This window comes from Acinonyx jubatus, chromosome D1, assembly GCF_027475565.1.
Source record: "Acinonyx jubatus isolate Ajub_Pintada_27869175 chromosome D1, VMU_Ajub_asm_v1.0, whole genome shotgun sequence".
Classification (NCBI taxonomy): domain Eukaryota; kingdom Metazoa; phylum Chordata; class Mammalia; order Carnivora; family Felidae; genus Acinonyx; species Acinonyx jubatus.
Genome location: NC_069390.1, coordinates 73,973,821 through 73,992,789, shown reverse-complemented (window position 1 = coordinate 73,992,789; position 18,969 = coordinate 73,973,821). Strand labels below are relative to the sequence as shown.

General features: G+C 46.5%; 1 protein-coding gene across 1 annotated transcript in view; it reads right to left on the bottom strand.

Annotated features, from left to right (window-relative positions):
- Window positions 1–11,728: 11,728 nt before the first annotated feature.
- The window catches only part of LOC128311644 (uncharacterized), a gene marked incomplete at its 3' end in the record, with an annotated part of 39,797 nt that continues 32,556 nt past the window's right edge, over window positions 11,729–18,969 (bottom strand). The window contains 2 exon segments of the mRNA XM_053202539.1: window positions 11,729–13,464; window positions 13,467–13,798. Of these exon segments, the coding sequence (XP_053058514.1) occupies window positions 11,729–13,464; window positions 13,467–13,798 (2,068 nt within the window).

The window sequence follows — 18,969 nt, the reverse complement described above, 5'->3', positions numbered from 1 at the left end:
GGGGAGACCAGGGTAAACGGATTATGGCCCCTCTTCTAGATTTTGTAGCCTGCAGTTAAAACACGAAAAATCAAACAATTAGAAAATGGAGAGTGGGGAAGAGGGAAGTTGCTGCCATGATCAGATTCAGCATCATTGTGCAGAAGAGGCCAAAGGGACTGAAGGCTGAAACTATCAATTTAGGATACTACTACAGGAAGTGAAAGATGATCATAATGAGAATGAAGAGAAATGAGTAGATTTAAGAAGCAAACGAGGCCAAACATCAGAAATTGGTGGTTACCTGGTTATGGAAAGCAAAGGGAGGGAGAAATCAACCATGATGCCTAAGTTCTATGTATGTTTGGCAACATACAGTGAGTGGATAAGGATAACATCCTGCTAGAACTCAGAAGAAGCAGATTTGAGGGGGAATCGATGAGTTCAGTTTTGAATATTTTGAATTTGAGCTTTTTATGGGATATCTAGACAAAGGAATGAATTGTAGAAATATTTCGGAGGCAAAGTTAGTAGTACTGACAAAGGACTATGGGTGAGGTTGGGGGGAAAGTTGAGAGTGAAATTAATCTCATAGGTGGTGCCACCAACGAAGGGAGAAATCAGAAGTGGGAGTCAGTTAAAGTGGGCAAGGAGATGAGCTCAGCTCTGGACGCATTGAACTTTACTTGCCTGTGGAACATTTAGTGATGGGCAGTAGTGGATGACTACAGAGGTAGATAGCCCACAGAGCTGGGCTAGCATATAGACTTGGGGTTCATTTCCATATGAGTGACAGCCAGAGCAGAGTGATAACCAGAGGATGAGATCACTTGGCGAGGGTTTGCAGAGTGAGAAGAACAATGAACTAAGGACCAAACTCTGAGGAACATCAAAACTTAAAGGGAGTTAGAGAAACAAACTGTCCAAGGACACAAAGAATAAATAGTGTGATCCCACCTCAGCTTTGCAAATAAGGAAGCGAAGTGAAGGGGAAATTCAGTGACTTGGCCAAAAGCACATGTGCGTGGAGGGTGAAACCAGGACTAGAATTCATGTCCTTATCCTAAATACTAGAATTTTTCCTCCCTTTCCATTTCCTGTCATAGTTATCTTGATGAATAATTGCTTCATTCTAAACATATTCTTCAACATTCTCAACATAGACTCAGAGATACCCTCTTACACCCAACAAAAGATGTGCCCATTATTCCATGCTGTTGGGTAGGTTTAGTGCCCGCCATGTTTTTCAAAAGTACTCTGTACATTTCCCATCATAGCACTTACCAGTTCTTATTGAAATGAGCTGTCAATAGGCCTCTCTATTGATTAGACTCTGAGTTCCTCAAGAACCAGTAGTGCATTTTGTTCAGTTGCTGGCCACATACATCTTCTTAAATGCTTGCTGAGTGAATTATATGCTTCACTTCCCCAACCTGCATCCTGGGCAGAAATTCTGCAATCGGAGATTTTAAATTAAGGCTTGTTCTGTTTTCAATAGAAGGCAGTTAGGAATCAAAGAAAGCCCAGTGGGCTTAGAGTCAGAGCATCTGGTTTAGCATTACAACTCTGAGACTTTCTAACTGTAGGACACGAAGCCAATGAGCCCTAGTTTCTGTTTTGGTTCTCTGTTGTTGCCAGCCAAACCACCCTAGAATGCCCACAATGGCTCACTCTTTATGGCTGGCAGTTGACTCTGGCTGTCAGTGGAAGGCTCAGCTGGATCTGGTGAATGGTATGACTCTTTGTGGCCATTCTCTGTGGGTTGACTTCTTACTAGCAGAGTTTAAAAGGGAGCATCGTAAGTGTGAGTATTCCCAGAGAAAGAAAGTGGAGCATGCAGGGCCTTTTAAAGACAAAACTGATAAGTAGTTATGGCAAGTTCAGCTGTATTTTATTAAATATCACAGGGCAAGCCCAGATTCAAGAGAAGAGAAGTGAACCCTGTCTCTCAATGGAGGGAGTGATAAAGAATTAATGCCATTCATCACCATTTTTTTTTTAAGTAATACTCGGCGTGCCCTCTTTGTAGGCTGGTTGTGAGACTCAAAAGGCAGGAATCATGAGAGCATTTTGCACACTCCAAAGAGGTATCCCCATTTACGTAATATAACAGCTATTTTACATTTTGTCTAGCAACTTTCTCTCCTCCTCTGGTATATATCCACCCCTCCAGGCCACAGGGGGAGACAAGTGACCCAGATTGGGCAAATTACAGTCCTCTCTGCCCCTTGCCACTGGGATTGATGAAAGGATGAGTACATGACCTCAATCAGGCCAATCAGAATCTTTCACAGGAATTTTTCTTACTGGAGCCAGAAGGGATGAATTTTTTCCTCTCTGGGCTAATCTTAGAATATGAAACTGGATGGGGCGCCTGGGTGGCTCAGTCGATTAAGCGTCCGACTTCGGCTCAGGTCATGATCTCACGGTTTGTGAGTTCAAGCCCCGTGTTGGGCTCTGTGCTGACAGCTCAGAGCCGGGAGCCTGCTTCCGATTCTGTCTCTGTCACTCTGCCCCTTCCCTACTCGCTCTCTGTCTCTCGGTCTCTCTCTCAAATATAAAAAATAAAACATAAAAAACTTAAAAAACAAAAATAATATGACACTGGAGCTTCTCCAGGGAGGTTCCTAACATGCGGTAGTTGAAAGAATGAGACTGACATTCATCTCAAACACAGAGAATCCTGAATGTTCAAGTTCCTGGACACAGTTCATTCTCTAGTTTACTGATAGGAGCTATTAAATCCACCCCCTTTTATGCAAATTGAAAGAGCCTGTAGATTGATTGATTGATTGATTGATTGATTTATAGTTTATTTCTTTTTGAAAGAGAGTGAACGAGCGGGGGAGGGGCAGACAGAGGGAGACAGAATCCAAAGTAGTGTCTAAGCTCTGAGCTGTCCATGCAGAGGCTGATGCAGGGCTCGAACCCCCGAGCTGTGAGATCATGACCTGAGCTGAAGTTGGGCGCTTAACTTACTGAGCCTCTCAGGAGCCCCTGATTTTATTTTTTAAAAGTAGGCTTCACACCCAGTGTAGAGCCCAACGCGGGCTGAACTCACGACCCAAGACCTGAGCTGAGATCAAGAGTCAGACACTTAACTGACTGAGCCACCCAGGTGCCCCTGTAGATTTATATTTAAGTTCTCGTGGACAAACAACATCTGGGCATCCCAGGAAATAGTATAGAATAATAGTTAAGACCTTGGACCTCGAGTCCCCCTGCCTAGATTTAAATTTCTGGTTTAACAACTCTTTGACCTTGAGCTAGTTCCCGAACCTCCTCAAAAGTCAATGTGCTCGGCTTTAAAAAGGATGTAGTATTGTTGTGAGGTTTAAAGCTCTTGAGACAATGCCTGGCACAAAGTATGCGATAAATGTTAAGTTTTTTGGCTTCTTTTTTAATACATTTATTTCAGATGACAGGAGGCAAAACAAAAACAGAAACACACACACACAGACACACACAAACCCCAACCGCATTTAAGTGTCTATTGGTGTTTTGGGCTTAATTTTTAATTAGGTCCTTTTGTATTTTGTGGGGTAGAGCCATGTGTATTTAACTTCTCGAGTGTTGTTCGGCCATCAGGAATGAATGTTAGTGTGCGGTGATCAAGAGGAAGAGTGGCCGTAGGCAGTGATGACTTGAGTTAGTCTAGTGAGTTGCCGTGTGATGCTGCCCCTCCTTAAAACGCAGCTGGAGCCCTCCAGGATTGGAGCCCTTTAAGACATTTCTCAGATGGCAGGAGCTTTACTGTTCTGAATGCACAGGAACCTTTGCGCACATCCAGTGTGAGTGTAACGTCAATTACAGTGGTGGTGAGTGGGGAGCAGGGACACTCTCAATAATTGTCGCGTGTCAACTCCGGAAGAAAGAGAATCTCTGCAAGAAGAGAAATCATCAACCATCCTACCATTTGCCAACTGCCCTCTCTCTCTCTCTCTCTGGCATAAACACCACGAGAGTTTAACAAGTGATAGTATCTCAAGAGGATAATTTAGAACTGCTACCAGCGGTGAGATTGAGAGTGCCCGGCGGGAGAGGAAAGATGGGCTGAGAAAGGCTTTTAAAAGCTATAAATATATTTTTTTTAAAGGTGTGTGGGTAGTTCTGGGGTGGTGAGGAACTGGGCCATTTATTTGAGGAGAGTGAGAAAGGAGAGGAGAGTTTGGGGAAGTTGATTGGTCGCGTTTCATATTTTCAGTCTTTTTTTAGCACATCGCTAATACAGTATTTATTAATATACTAATGTTTATTAAGCCATTAGTGGGTAGACTGTGAGTTACATACCTAAAAAGTGAGGGAAGTCTAAGTGAAAAGTTGTGGGGTGAGTGGGAAGGAGATTATGTACAACCCAGATGAGCACATAGCAGTTGAGGAGATGGCGTGGGAAGAGTTTTGCAGCTGGAAGCAGCTGATGTGGGTTTGAACATCTGCTGGACAAACAGTTAACTCTCTGAGGCTCAGCCTCTCTATATAAAATAGAGATAGAAATACCCAACGTCTATTAGGCACTCTGTGTGCCAGGAATGTTAGCACCCACGCTATCTTGCGGAGAAGTTGTGAAAATTACATTTTTAAAATTTAAGTTGTAAACATCCTACATAAAAGCAAAAACATAACTCTAAAAACATCGTACTGCAGCTTGGCCACGAGTACAGGCTTGGGGCAGGCAACTTTCACAGGTTTCTTTGTTACTGCCATTCGACCTGCTTTACTTTTTTTTTTAACGTTGATTTATTTGTTTTGAGAGGGGGGAGGGGCACAGGGAGAGTGAGAGAAAGAATCCCAAGCAGGCTCCATGCTGGCAGCGCAGAGCCCAACTCAGGGCTGGATCTCATGAACCGTGAGGTCACGACCTGAGCCGAAATCAAGAGTCGAACTCTTGACCAACTGAGTCACTCGCCCCTGACCTGCTTTAACTGATCTAGCTTTATACACACGAATCACCACTGTTTACTCAGAGTCCCCTTCATCCCAAATCATTTTCATTTACCTGTGAACGTAATAGTAATCTACACCCATGCTTCCCAAGTTGTGGTCCAAAGATCAGAAGCGTTGGCATCACCTTGTTAGAAATGCAGACCCTCAGGATCCATCCCGGATCTACTGACTCAGAACCTGCACTTGAACTAGATCTGCAGGCAATCGTACGCACATTGAAATTTGAGAAGCGCTGCCCTACACAGGGCCCCATGTGAGGTGAAGTCACGACAGAGCAATTTATTATGTCCAAGTAGGAAGAGAGAAGGGGAAGCAAATGGGTCCCAATATGAATAAGTGATAGAGGTAGATCATGACACTATCTAAAACGTGGGTAGTGTTTTCCTTTACTGATGTAGACCTTGGCCACTTGCTGGTACAGGCAGGTGGGTGGTCGAGCGAGTATACTGGGTTTGGAGTTCTTACCCTAGCTCTGATACTTACTTATTTAGGAAATGGGTCACCTTGAGATCGCCATTTTACAAATGAGGAAGCCGAGACTCAGAGAGGTCACATCCTAGGAAGTGAGCACAACAGACTTCCAAGTTAGGACTTTTTAGTCCAAAGTGAAACACCTAAGCTTGATGCTATACTGTATATTTTGGAATCAACAGATCCATTGATGGTCATTTCCTAACTGACATTGGATTATGGCAGACTCCTCAGTGCCAGTCTCATGTTTCCAGGTCTTATCTTGGTAGTGCTGTTACCTGTTGCTGTTCAGAGTCAGTCATCTTTTAAAAATGTTTATTTCTTTTTTGAGAGAGAGAGAGAGAGAGAGAGAAAGACAGAGGGCGAGTGGGGGAGGGGCAGAGAGAGAGGGAGACACAGAATCCGAAGCAGCGTCCAGGCTCAGAGCTGTCAGCACAGAGCCCAAAGAGGGGCTCGAACCCACGAACAGTGAGATCATGACTTGAGCCGAAGTCGGATGCTTAACCGGCTGAGCCACCCAGGCACCCCCCTTTCTCAAATTCTTAGCACCTTTCAGTATTAGTTTGCTAAGGCTGCCATAACACAGAACCACAAACTGAGTGGCTTAAACAACAGAAATTCCTTGCCTCGCGGTTCTGGAGGTTAGATGTCTGAGATCAAGGTGTCAGCAGGGCCATCTTCCCTCTGAAGGGAAGGAGCTATTCCATGCCTCTCTGCTAGCCTCTGGCAGTTTCTTGACTTGTAGAAGCATCACCCTGATCTCTGCCTTCAGCTTCACATGGTGTTCTCCCTGTGTGTGTGTCTATGTCCAAATTTCCCCTTTTCATAAGGACACCACTCAAAGACACCATATTGGATTAGGGGCTACTCTACCCCTAGTGTGTCATCATTTTAACCAGTTATGTCTGCAATGACCCTATTCCCAACAAGGTCACATTCTGAGGTGCTGGGGGTTAGGACTTCAACACAGATATGCTTGGGGGGTACAATACAACCGAGAATGCTTCCTCCTGAAGCTAGTGCAAGGGTGTGAAATACATGAAACAACTCTCCTCATTGGCTCATCACTCAGGGTTTCACAGGATAAAATCACAACATTAGAGAGGTGCAAAGTGTGCGGGAGTCCTTGTTCCCTAGTAGTGTGGGACCAATGTTGTATGACTTCCGGGGCTGATCTCCTCTTCCTACCATGCCTCTGTGTTGCTAGCTTATAATATGAACATCTTGACGACAAGGATGGTTCCTCCGAGTATCAAGACAAGTATATGTTTGATAAGTCATGGGACACAAATGCCCTTCCCTTCTTTTCCACTCATCTATAATCTGCCCATCTTTCAAGGCTAAGATAGTCTTTTTTTTTTTTTTTTTAGTATTTCTTTCTCTTTTTCTTTTTTTTTTTTATTTTAGGGAGGGAGAGAGAGAGTGTACGAGTGCGGGAGTGGGTCAGAGGGAGAGGAAGAGAATCTTAAGCAGGCTGCATGCTCAGCACAGAGCCTGATGCCGGGCTCGATCCCACTACCCTGGGATCATGACCTGAGCAATCAAGAGTTGGAAGCTCAACCGACCGAACCATCCAGGCACCCCTAGGCTACAACATCCTAATAGCTACCATTTTATTGAGCCCTTATGTTGCCCGGAGTACGTGGCTCAAGTCACAGGACTGAGGTTTTCACCCAGATGTTTCCAACACCAAATCCATATTCCCATTCCTCTATGTTAATGCCATTGTTTTCCATTCCACTCTAATCACTCAGTACATATTTACTGAGTAGTTGTGTACACGATGCTCTGTACTTCCTGTGTTTCTCTTCTAGCCAGCTATGATCCGACTGTATCCCAAACTTTCTCTGCTCGATGTTAACAACCCTTCCACCTAGTTTTATAATTATTTTATAACTGTGCCATATCCTCTGGTGGACTGCAAACATCTTGGAGGAAACTGCCATGTCTAATTTATTTTGCACTTGTATGGGGCTGGGTAGAGCACAGGGTTCAAACCACTGGTGGTCCTAAATATATTTCTAATAAATAAGTGAAAGAAAGTATGCACCCACAAACATTAGATATGAGACTGTTTTCAGCTCTGTGTTCTGATTATTATAATATGATCTATCTTCAGAAATAACTGGGCTTTAATTCATTGGTTAGCTGTGAATTGCTATATTTCCCTCTATATTTCTCATGTGATAAAACTTTGACCATGAGACCATTTCTGGCATACCACTTTTTCCTTGACTTATTTGTAAGTGAATGGCATTTGATGACCCAATATTCCGTCAGATCAGTTAAGAATGAGTTTGACACCACTTGTTACAGAACCACCTTCTCTGGAGCTCCCCGAGCCCCTTCCAGCAGTTTCTATCTCTCTCAGACCATGTCTGTGGGTTTCACATTTGGGCTTTTGTTGACTCTTCTTTAGACAAAGCCCTTATCCTATTTCTGTGAGTTGAATCTCATCTCCAGTAGCTTTTCCTAGATTTCAAGCTTCTGTGTTCTTTTTTCTCCTTTTCTTTCTCTTCCCTCCCATCTTTGCTCCTAAGACTTCACTATTGGGATTCTACTACTGGAATTGCACCCAAATCTTCTAATAGAGATCTACTCATCTTACACTCTCTCTCCTTAGTTTTGCCAAGAGCCTAAGGACTTCATAATCTATCCCCTGATGTCGTCAAGGCCCCAGGCCCAGGTCAGAAGAGGTGTGCATACCCCCTCTCTGGTACGTGCCCCCATCTTCAACACTGGGCACAAACATACCACATTCAGGAAGACTTAAAGGAACAAACAAAACCATTACATGATCTATGGTTTGCCAAGTATTTCACCGAGAGCACGGTGATCACCATTGTCCCCATTCTACAGATGAGAAAGCTCATGCTCAAAAAGACTAAATAGCTTGCCTGGTATTACACATCTTGTCAATGGGATGAGTAGCATAGGTCCTTTATGCCGGCACGAATGCACACTAACATAGTCAAGACAGTCACCTCCCAAGCTAGATAAGTTTTGCATTCCTTTCCTTCAAGACCTAATTTCCAGTGTTATTACATTAACTCCTGTTTTGAGGTATTACTCCTAGATAGACAATTACAATTTTTGAGGGACCAGAGGAAGCATTTGGGGGAATCATGCCTCCTGCTTTCCGTCCTTTGAATAGCCAGCAGCCCCCTTTAGGGTTCACCTGAATGGCTAACTTCCCATTGACTTTCTCGACCCTTATTTATATTACTAGGTTTCATTCCTCTGGCTGTCTAATCCAAGCTCAAAGATTCACAGGCGGACCACTCCTTGAAGGCGTAGGCACAGGTTCGCGTTTTAAGGTCTTTCAAAGCCTTAACCCAAGGAAGGGAGCAATGAGCCAGTTTTAGGCACCTTCTCAGGTGCCTTAGTCCGGACAGAGGCAGCACCTCAGATAGTTCAACTCCAATTTGGGGGGGTAAGTGGTAGAAATTATAATGTCTGCCACTAGAGGGCGGATTTGTCAAATTTTGAAATGATTGCGGACAATGGGAAACTAGGAATTGTTTTTCTTCCTTTCACAAGTCCCCTTGCATTAGACAGAGGAGAGAGCAGGGTCACCAGAAATAGGAAGAAGCAAAGGCAGTGCCAGTGTTATTGATAAGAGTGGGTCCCCTTCATCATCTTCTTCTCTAAGTGCGTATAGCGTAGTTGGACTGCCCTAGGGAAGCAAACCGGCCCACACCAGATAATAGTAGACTAATGTACTGCCCATATGCCCATATGCCCATATGCCCATATGCAGGCACCATACTAGGCGTTTTACCTACATTATCTTCTTTGATCCTCACAACAGACTTCCGAGGAGATGTGCCTGGGTGGCTCAGTCTGTGAACGCCTGGCTTCAGCTCAGCTCATGATCTCACAGTTCGTAGGTTTGAGCCCCAGATCTGGCTTTGTGCTGACAGCACGGAGCCTGCTTTGGATTCTGTCTCCCTCTCTCTCTGCCTGCCACCCCCCCCCCCCACCCCACCACTTGTGCACACTCTCTCTCTCAAAAATAAACGTTAAAAAAAACCAGCAATTTTTTAAGTCATTATTTTACAAATAAAGAAATAAGCTTATTAAGATTAAAAAATATTGCTCAAAAGCAAGTAGCTAATAAATGACAGATTTGAATTGATGTTTGTGGGGAAGGAGTTAAGTGGGAAAAGGAGAAGTCTTGAAAGGGCCTGAGATTAAGTGGTAAATCACCATTCAAAGCCTCTAAGAGGGCTTCAGGGCAGGGCATTTTCTGTTTTAGCAGCTCTAAGTGGAGAAAATACCTTTGAGCAAATTATATGTGTTCTTTGTAAAAAAAAAAAATGTTATCAACACAGAATATCTAAAGAATAAAGTGAAAACAACCTTTAAATCTTATCATCCAGATAAAGCATTTTTAATCATTTTTAGTCAGGATCCTACTATACTGGTTTTTTTTTTTTTTTTTGGGATATGTTATCATGTAGATAAATACAGAATCCTCACTATCAATATTAAAGATTGTGTTTTATTTTATTGTACTTAGATCCCTTAAATCACTTATCCAGTTCTTATTGATAAACTATTCATTAATTTCCTTTTTTTTACCATTATAAATAATTGTGTAACCATTTTTTGTGTCTAGTTCTCTCCAAGAGAGGCTCACCTTTGTTAATTGGATCCCATCTTATCTCTCTGAATTCCTTTGTCATTTTTCTTCTCTGTCATATCATTTCTTTAGGAGCAAGATTCAGATAATAGCTCCATCTTTTAAAAAAAAAACCTTCCCTGACGTCACCCCCCCTCTAGCTACAGCCTGGTTTCTTCTTTACCTAGACACCGAGAAATTCTTGAGAGCACTGTTTATACTTGCCAGCCTCACTTTCTACTCACTTTCTACTCACTTTCTCTTGAATCCACTCCAATCGGGTTTTCCTCCACAGACAGTGTTATGCCCAGAATTCGTGATCCCCAAAGACCACTAGGGAGCCGAGTCCGATGCAAAAGCAAAGAGCCTTTATTCGAGCTAGCTCGAGCTCAATCCCCTACCTGCACCGACGCAGCGGTGAGATACCAGGGAAAGAGAGCGAGTTTCAAAAGGACAAAGGTTTTATTGGGGCCTGGGGGCAGTTGGTGAGGTAATGGCTATGGCCTCAGCCGATTGGCTGGGGAAGGGTCCTGGGGAAGGGTCGAGTCCTGTTAGGCAGGTGAGGGGGGGGTTACTCCAGGGGAGGAGGTGTGGTCAAGGTGAAGGACACAGAACAAGATGGAGTTGGCTGGCGTAGGCCCGCCCTTTCATTCCCCCCTTGTCATGTAGCTTAGGGACCCAATCATGGGACCGGCTGCATTTATGGTGACAAGGGGAACAGAGTTTGGAGGTTTACGCAAAGTTCTGGGAACCAAGTGTCCCTGGGGTGGCTCTGGGACATCTGATTAAGTATTGTCCCCGAGCTGGTGTCTATGATCTGCCAGGTGATGTTTTGGGGGGCGTGGGGACTCCCGGCAGCATGAGCAATGACAAGCAGAGTTAACAGAGTTACCAATATTAGGTAGGTCAAATGCACTGTAGCTTGAGCTTGAGCGGGTTGTGTTGGTCCCGACTGATGGCCCATCGCGTGACAACGTCCTTCCAGATCGAGGAGGGGTCCGCTGGCTGAGCGTGGGTGTGATGGACCCAGGTCGCGATGCCGTCTACCTTGAGAGCGGTGGGTGTTGTCAACACCACGATGTAGGGTCCCTTCCAGTGCAGCTCGAGAGTCTCTCGGTGGTGCCTCTTGACATAGACCCAGTCTCCTGGCCTGTACTGATAAGGTGTCGGGATCGGGCGAGCCTCGTAGATGGCACGGAGGCGCGGCCAAATGTCCTCATGCGCCCTCTGGAGCCCGCTCAAGGAAAGAAAAAGTTCTTGATCTTTAAACTCAGCAATAAGTTCAGCTCGAAGGCTGGGAATAACAGGGGGTGGCCTGCCAAACATGATCTGGTAGGGAGTAAAACCCAGAGTGTAAGGAGTGTTTCTAACCCGGTAAAGGGCGTACGGTAGGAGAGTCACCCAGTCCCCGCCAGTCTCCATGGTTAATTTGGTAAGGGTCTCTTTTAGGGTTCTATTCATTCTTTCTACCTGTCCTGAGCTCTGGGGCCTATAAGCACAATGTAATTTCCAGTTTGCCCCCACCACCTTGGCTACTGCCTGTGTTACCTGCGAGATAAAAGCTGGTCCATTGTCTGATCCTACCATGGCAGGAAAACCATACCTGAGTAAGATGTCTTCTAGTAGCTTCTTAGCCACCATCTGAGCCGTTTCATGCTTGGTTGGGTAGGCCTCCACCCAGCCAGAGAAGGTGTCTGTAAATACCAGGTCCTCGTGTAGAGCCTCGTCGAAGATGGTGGGTGAATTTTTGAATCCCTGAGGTAGCCGTGTCCAGGTGAGTTGCCCACTGTAGCCCTCCTCCGGATCATGCCACTCAAAGGCGAACAAGGGTTGGCTTTGGGGTGCCAACGGCAGACTGAAGAAGGCGCCCTTTAAATCTAGTACAGTATACCAGACCCTGGAGGGTGCCAAGGAGCTCAAGAGAGTATATGGGTTGGGAACAGTTGGGTGTATGTCCACGACCCTCTTATTTACTTCCCGGAGGTCTTGTACCGGTCGGTAGTCATTTGTGTGAGGCTTTTTGACCGGCAGTAAGGGGGTGTTCCAGGCAGACTAGCAAGGAACTAGTACCCCTAGGCTTCGTAGTCTCCGGATGTGTGGCTGGATCCCCTTCCAGGCCTCCTGAGACATGGGGTATTGTTTGATCCTTACCGGACTCTCTCCTGGCTTGAGCTCTACCAGGACTGGGGTCCTGTGAGCGGCTAGTCTCATCCCCCCTGTCTCTGCCCAAACCGAGGGGAATTCTCGTAGCCATCTGTCTATATTATCCTCTCTCGGGAGCGCCTCCTGGTGGAGGAGGTATTCATCCTCCAGTTTCATGGTCAGGACCTGGATGGGGTGGCCCTTGCCATCGGTGACCTGAGGCCCCCCTTGTCTGAAAGTTATCTGAGCTCCAATCTTGGTCAGTAAGTCCCGTCCTAACAGTGGGTAGGGGCATTCTGGTATTACCATAAAGGAGTGGGATACCCGGCCCGTTCCCAAATCTACTGTTCTTCGGGTAGTCCATGAATACTGGCTCATACCAGTTGCCCCTTGTACCCAGGACTTCTTGCTGGCTAGTTTTCCTTGTGGGGTGCGGAGGACCGAATGTTGTGCTCCGGTGTCAACAAGGAAGTCAATAGGGGTCCCCTCCACTTTAAGAGTTACCCTGGGTTCGGGGAGAGGGTCCGAACCCTGACTCCCCTAATCACTTAGTTCATCCAGCTCTAGGACTTTTACTCGATCAGTCTTGTTTCCCTTCCCGCCAGCTCTTTTTGGACAATCTCGGGCCCAATGCCCTATCTCCTTGCAGTATGCGCACTGATCCTTCTGCAGCCTCTGCTTCCCCCCCTTGGTGCTTTTACCTTTTCTTGTGTCGTCTGCCAGCTGCCGGAGACGGCGGTCTCGTTCCTCGGGGAAGTCAGCAGTGGTAGCTAGTAGTATTCTGGCCAGGTCTCGAGTCTGCTTACTGCTGGCAGCCGCCATAGCGCGAGCCTGCTTGTCCTCAGGAGGCTCCCGGTTATTATATACCTTTTCGGCTACCACCAGTAAGTCCTGCAGACTTTTTTCTCCTAGTCTATCTATTTTCTGTAATTTTCTCCTAATGTCTATGGCCGATTGGTTTACAAAGGCCATGAGAACAGCTGCCTTGCTTTCTGGAGCCTCTGGATCCATGGGGGTGTAGGTACGGAATGCCTCCATGATCCGTTCTAAAAAGGCAGCCGGAGAGTCATCTTTTCCCTGTTGTACATTTCCTACCTTGGCCAAATTGGTTGGCTTTCTAGCAGCCATTCGGAGACCCCCCATTAGAGTCTGGCGGTAGACCCGGAGCCTCTCCTTACCTTCTGCCGTGTTGAAATCCCACTGGGGCCGAGTTAAGGGGAAGGAGGCATCTATCTGAGCCTGGTTGGTGGTGGGATTCCCGTCTGCGCCTGGAACTAGTTTTCGGGCCCCATTGAGGATTCTTTTTCTTCAGTCGTGGACAGGACCTGCAAAAGCTGCTGGCAATCATCCCACGTGGGCTGATGGGTAAAAAGAACAGAGTCTAATAAATTAATAAGCCCTGCCGGTTTCTCAGAAAACTTAGGATTCTGAGCTTTCCAATTGTAGAGGTCACTAGTGGCGAAAGGCCAATAGTGATGGGGCTGATTCCCCTCCGCGTCTGGGGGTCCGGTGGCTCGCAGGGGCAGAATAGTGGAGTCGGCGGCGGAGGCGGATTGCCGCCTCTGAGCCCTTTGTCTGGTAAAGGGCGGGCTTCCCCCTGGAGTGTTTCCGCCTCCCGCTCTCGGAACAGCGTCTGCCTCCCCCCCCCCCCCCAGGGGGAGGATGGTGTTCTTCCGGCATCCTAGAGGGGTTATACGGGGGAGGAAAAATTAATTCTTCTTCAGTACCCCTCTGTAGGACAGGGTAGAGGGGTGCTGAAGGCTGGGTAAGACTTTTCCTCTTCTCTGTCTCCTGCAAAGCAAGAATGGGTTTTGGCTCCGGAGGGAGCAGGGTTAGGAAGGGCTTAAGCCAAGAGGGTGGGTCTTCTACAAGGTCCTGCCAAGTGATAATGTAAGGGAGCTGATCAAGATGGCCCGCCTTAGGCTGAGAGATGATACTCCTGACTCAGTGGATAGTAGGGAGGTCGAAGGTCCCCTCGGGTGGCCATCCGACATTGAAAGTTGGCCACTCGCTAGAACAAAAAAACTGCAACCGACCCTTTCGGACTTCCACACTGAGGTTGTTAGCTCTTCCCCTCACATCCTTAAAGTGATCAATCATAATACTTAGAGGAGTAGTCTGAGTCTGTCCCATAACGTCCGTCCAGTAAGTCCACAGAACAAAACAGAGAAACACAAAAACAGACAAACAGAGGGCCCCTAGAAAGTCTTCCAACTCCATGGAAGCAAAACTGCAAGCTAGCTTAGACCTTTGAGGGGATTCCATGTCCCTCCAAAACCGATGAGGGGATTCCACGTCCCTCCAAAGATGATGGCCTCACGCCGACCAGCGGGAGCGACCCGCCTCGTCTCAGACCTTTGAGGGGATTCCACGTCCTCCAGAAGGGAGAATCGGAACGTCTTCCGAAACTCCCGGCCCGTGGTCCTCCAGTGCGTCCACTTAGACCGCGTCGGGCACTACCAGAATTCCAGAAATGCGCTCACACAGAAAAGACAGAACAAACAGACACTAACCGTGGCCAGTCAGGCTCTCCGGGTCGGGGTCCCTCGGGGTTCTTGGGGATCCCGGGCCGAGCCCCCAAATGTTATGCCCAGAATTCGTGATCCCCAAAGACCACTAGGGAGCCGAGTCCGATGCAAAAGCAAAGAGCCTTTATTCGAGCTAGCTCGAGCTCAATCCCCTACCTGCACCGACGCAGCGGTGAGATACCAGGGAAAGAGAGCGAGTTTCAAAAGGACAAAGGTTTTATTGGGGCCTGGGGGCAGTTGGTGAGGTAATGGCTATGGCCTCAGCCGATTGGCTGGGGAAGGGTCCTGGGGAAGGGTCGAGTCCTGTTAGGCAGGTGAGGGGGGGGGTTACTCCAGGGGAGGAGGTGTGGTCAAGGTGAAGGACACAGAACAAGATGGAGTTGGCTGGCGTAGGCCCGCCCTTTCAACAGTTCTTGTCAAGGTCCCCAGTTGGTGACCCAATGGTTGGTCCTCCATTTATATCTCTCTCGCAACATTTCACCTACTGACCATTCCTTTCTCTCCTGGAATTCTTCACCGGCCTTCCAGAAAACCACTTCTAGTAGGAGTGTTTTGCTCCTGTTTCATTGGCAAGCAAGCAGCTCTTCACACTGCTTGTTTCCCCTGGCCTTCCTGATCTCTAAATTTTGGAGCAACCCAGTGTTCACATCTCAGACCTCTTCTCTGTCTACATTCATTCCTCAGGTGATCTCATCTGGCCTCAGGACTAAATGCTATCTATATGCCCGGACCTGTCCCTGAGCGCCAGATTCCTAATCCAACTACCTCCCTGACGTCTTTACTGCAAAGTCTAATACATACCACACACTTGAGTTGAAAGCCCTTTGTTTCTCTGACTTCATTTCACCTAATTTCTCCCCCTAACGGCTTTCCCATCTTGATAAATATCATACTTTTCAGCCAAAACCTTGAGTCACCCTCGACTCCTTTCTCTTCTAACTCACATCTGCTTTGTCAGGAAATCCTGGTGGCTCTACCTCCAAAACGTATCTAGAATTCAGCCACCTTCAGCCGCCTCCACTGTCCCCTCCCCCATCATATTTCAGCTGGTTTATTGCAATTACAACCAAGTGGTCTTCGTGCTCACGCTCTTGGCCACTTGCACCCTATTTTCCACCCAGCAGCGAGAGAGAGTCTTTACAAACTCATGTCGTTGACCATCATCGCTCTGCTCAAAGCCCTCTGATTCTGCCTATTTCCTTGATGGTAAAACCCCAATGGCCTTACTGTGGCTGACAAGGCCCTGAGTGATTTCAGAGCATTGCCCTGTCAGGTTCCACATCTTTACCCCTCCCCCACTCTGCTCCCGTCTCACTGGCCTCCTCACTGGCCTGCCTTTGCTGCCACCCTTCCCTCTGCCTGGAATCATCTTTCCCCAGGTATCCCTACACCCTGCTTCTCTACTTCCTTCAAGGGTCTGTTCAGTGTCTTCTTGTCGGACAGGCCTTTCTAATCACCCTGTTGGGAGCAATACTTTCCACCGTCTGTTGCCCTTACCTTTTTTTTTTCTTTTTTTGCCCTGCTTTATTTTTCTTACCATTATCACCACCACCACCACCACCCCCACACACATGCACATCAAACACATACACAATTTATTTGTCGTTTGTCTCCCCTGACTATAACATATGCTCCTTGAAGGCAGGCATTTTGTCTGTTTTCTTTTTGGTTATAACTCTAACTCCTCATCTAATGCTTGACAACTATAGGAGCTCGATACATATTTGTTAAATGAATGAATATTCATCTTGTAGTGCAAGTATCTCCTTAGGGTAGATTTCTAGGAGTTGAATTACCGACTCAAAGGGTATGAATATTAGGGTCCCTGGGTGGCTCAGTCGGTTAAGCATCGGACCTTGGCTCAGGTCATGATCTCACAGTTCGTGAACACGAGCCCCACTTCGGGTGAGCTCTGCTTCTCTCTCTCTCTCTCTCTCTCTCTCTCTGCCCCTTTCTCACGTGTGCCCTCTCTCTCTCTAAAACAAGGTATGATGGGGCGCCTGGGTGGCTCAGTCGGTTGGGCGTCCGACTTTGGCTCAGGTCATGATCTCGCGGTCCGTGAGTTCGAGCCCCGCATCAGGCTCTGGGCTGACAGCTCAGAGCCTGGAGCCTGTTTCGGATTCTGTGTTTCCCTCTCTCTCTGACCCTCCCCTGCTCATGCTCTGTCTCTCTCTGTCTCAAAAATAAATAAAACGTTAAAAAAATTTTTTTTAAAAAAGATATGAATATTAAAGACACATTTGACACATTTCGTCATTATTTGACATATTTGACCGATTTATGTTCCCATCGGGACCTGACAGTGCCATTGGCTCGATGCTCATTAAAAAGGGTTTTGTCAATACTTTTCATCTTTAGTAATCTCATAGGGAAAATATTTTCTTTCCGCCTGCATTTTGGGATTATTTGCATATTTTAGGTATAGATTTATCAAGCATTTATACATGCGTTGTTTGTGTGAATTCCTAGGTGATGTCCTTCATCTGCATTTCCACGAGGAGTCTTTCCCTTATTGATTTGTTTTTTGTTTATTAAATCTTTTTTAAATTGCCAACCTTTTTTCCCGTTTCTTATTTGCCTTTCATCCTTATTTTAGGTGTTTTTGACAAAAAGAAGTTAACAATATATTATGCAGTCACATGTATTCATTTTCCCTGGTGGTTTTTGATTTCTCCAATAAGAATATAGTTATGTGATGAATGTTTGAATATTGAGCTTGCCGAGGCTTTCTTAGTAGTGTTTACTCGGGACATTGTCTTCTTGGAGGTCAATTTCTTGCTAAAGTATTACGAATCCAGGTAGAAGGAGGTGGTACAACACTACCCAGCCCATCAGACATATACCCCCAGGAACCTGGGAAGTAGGAACGCTCTACCAAGGCCAAGTGTCATGAAACCAGTTCCCTAGGGAGTTCGCGGAAGGGTGAGTTGCCACGGTTGTTAAACATCTACGTGTACAGCAGGTGCCAGGGAGAGAACCTCGCGTGGCTTCTGGAAACTGTGCACTTATGGTCTTGCTCCAAGGAGACATATGCAAATGAACCCAAGTACGAGGTTCTGGGGAACCAGAAAGGTTTACCTTGACGGGTTTCCCAGATGGCACCGCCATGTAATCACTGGCTATTTCCCTCCCTGTCAGCGCTGTTGACGGACATACATCTCACCACAAAGTGGTGCTTATACTTGTGCACCGGGCAGGTGTCTTCCCAGCCAGCCACCCTCACCTTGTGTGCATTAGGACTAAAGATGTCCCCAGGAGCAGGAGCGACCCTCAAATTAATGTGAGGATACAGCTTCCTATCCATTGTACCCCGGATATGTTAAGGTGTACTCAGATATTTCTTTTTCCCTGGCCCTCAGGGCCGCCGGTATGGGGCCTGGGGGGCCTGGGTCCTCACAGCTTACTCCCTAAAGTACTGTCCATGCACGGGCATCATCTGGGAGCTTGTTCAAAATGCAACGCTTCAAGCGTCATCTCAAAATCTGCATTCTTGCAAGACACCTAGTGATTGCCTGCCCATTTAACTTTCAGAAGCTGTGCCCAAGACAATTGATCTGGGCTTGAACAATCCCATCCTTTTATCCCACCGCAATGTGTAACTATTATCATTATTTGCTCCTCGATCGCGAAAACATGTGGAAAGCGCTGACTATTATAATCAGAGCTGGAAAGAATGTCAGCTAATGGTGCTGTTGCTGCTGTCGTTTTCTGGAAACGTATGGACACTAGCGAGCATTTGATTTGGGTGGCTTCGTCCTCATCTCTCATTGTTCATGTATAATGTAAGGCTTGTTCCTTTCCAATGAGAATGTAGGGCTATTTCTTCTTATAATATCTCCCTCCAATTTTTTTTTTTTTCAGCATAATGCAGGCTTTTGTAAACTTTGCATTGGAATCACTGGGTGGGTAGGGGTATCTTGTTAAAATGCAGAGGCTTATTCGGTAGCTGAGAGAGTCTACATTTTAAGCGACCTTTTGGGTGATGCTGATACTGCTGGTCCATGGACCACACTTTGAGTAGCAAGGCTTTAGAGTATTCCTTTGAATCTCATAACAAGCTTATGAGGTGGGTAGACTAGATGTTATCTCCATAGCTTATAGATGAGGTATTTGAGGAGCATGGAGTTAAAACACGTGTCTAAGATGCCATAACTGTTAAGTGATGGAGTTGGCCGCCCTGTGGTGTTTGCCTCCTGCGGCCCCCTCTTCCTTCGTACCTTAAGGGACAGAAAGGAACTGAGACCGGCCCTATAATGAATTGCTAGAACAGTCTAGGGGCTA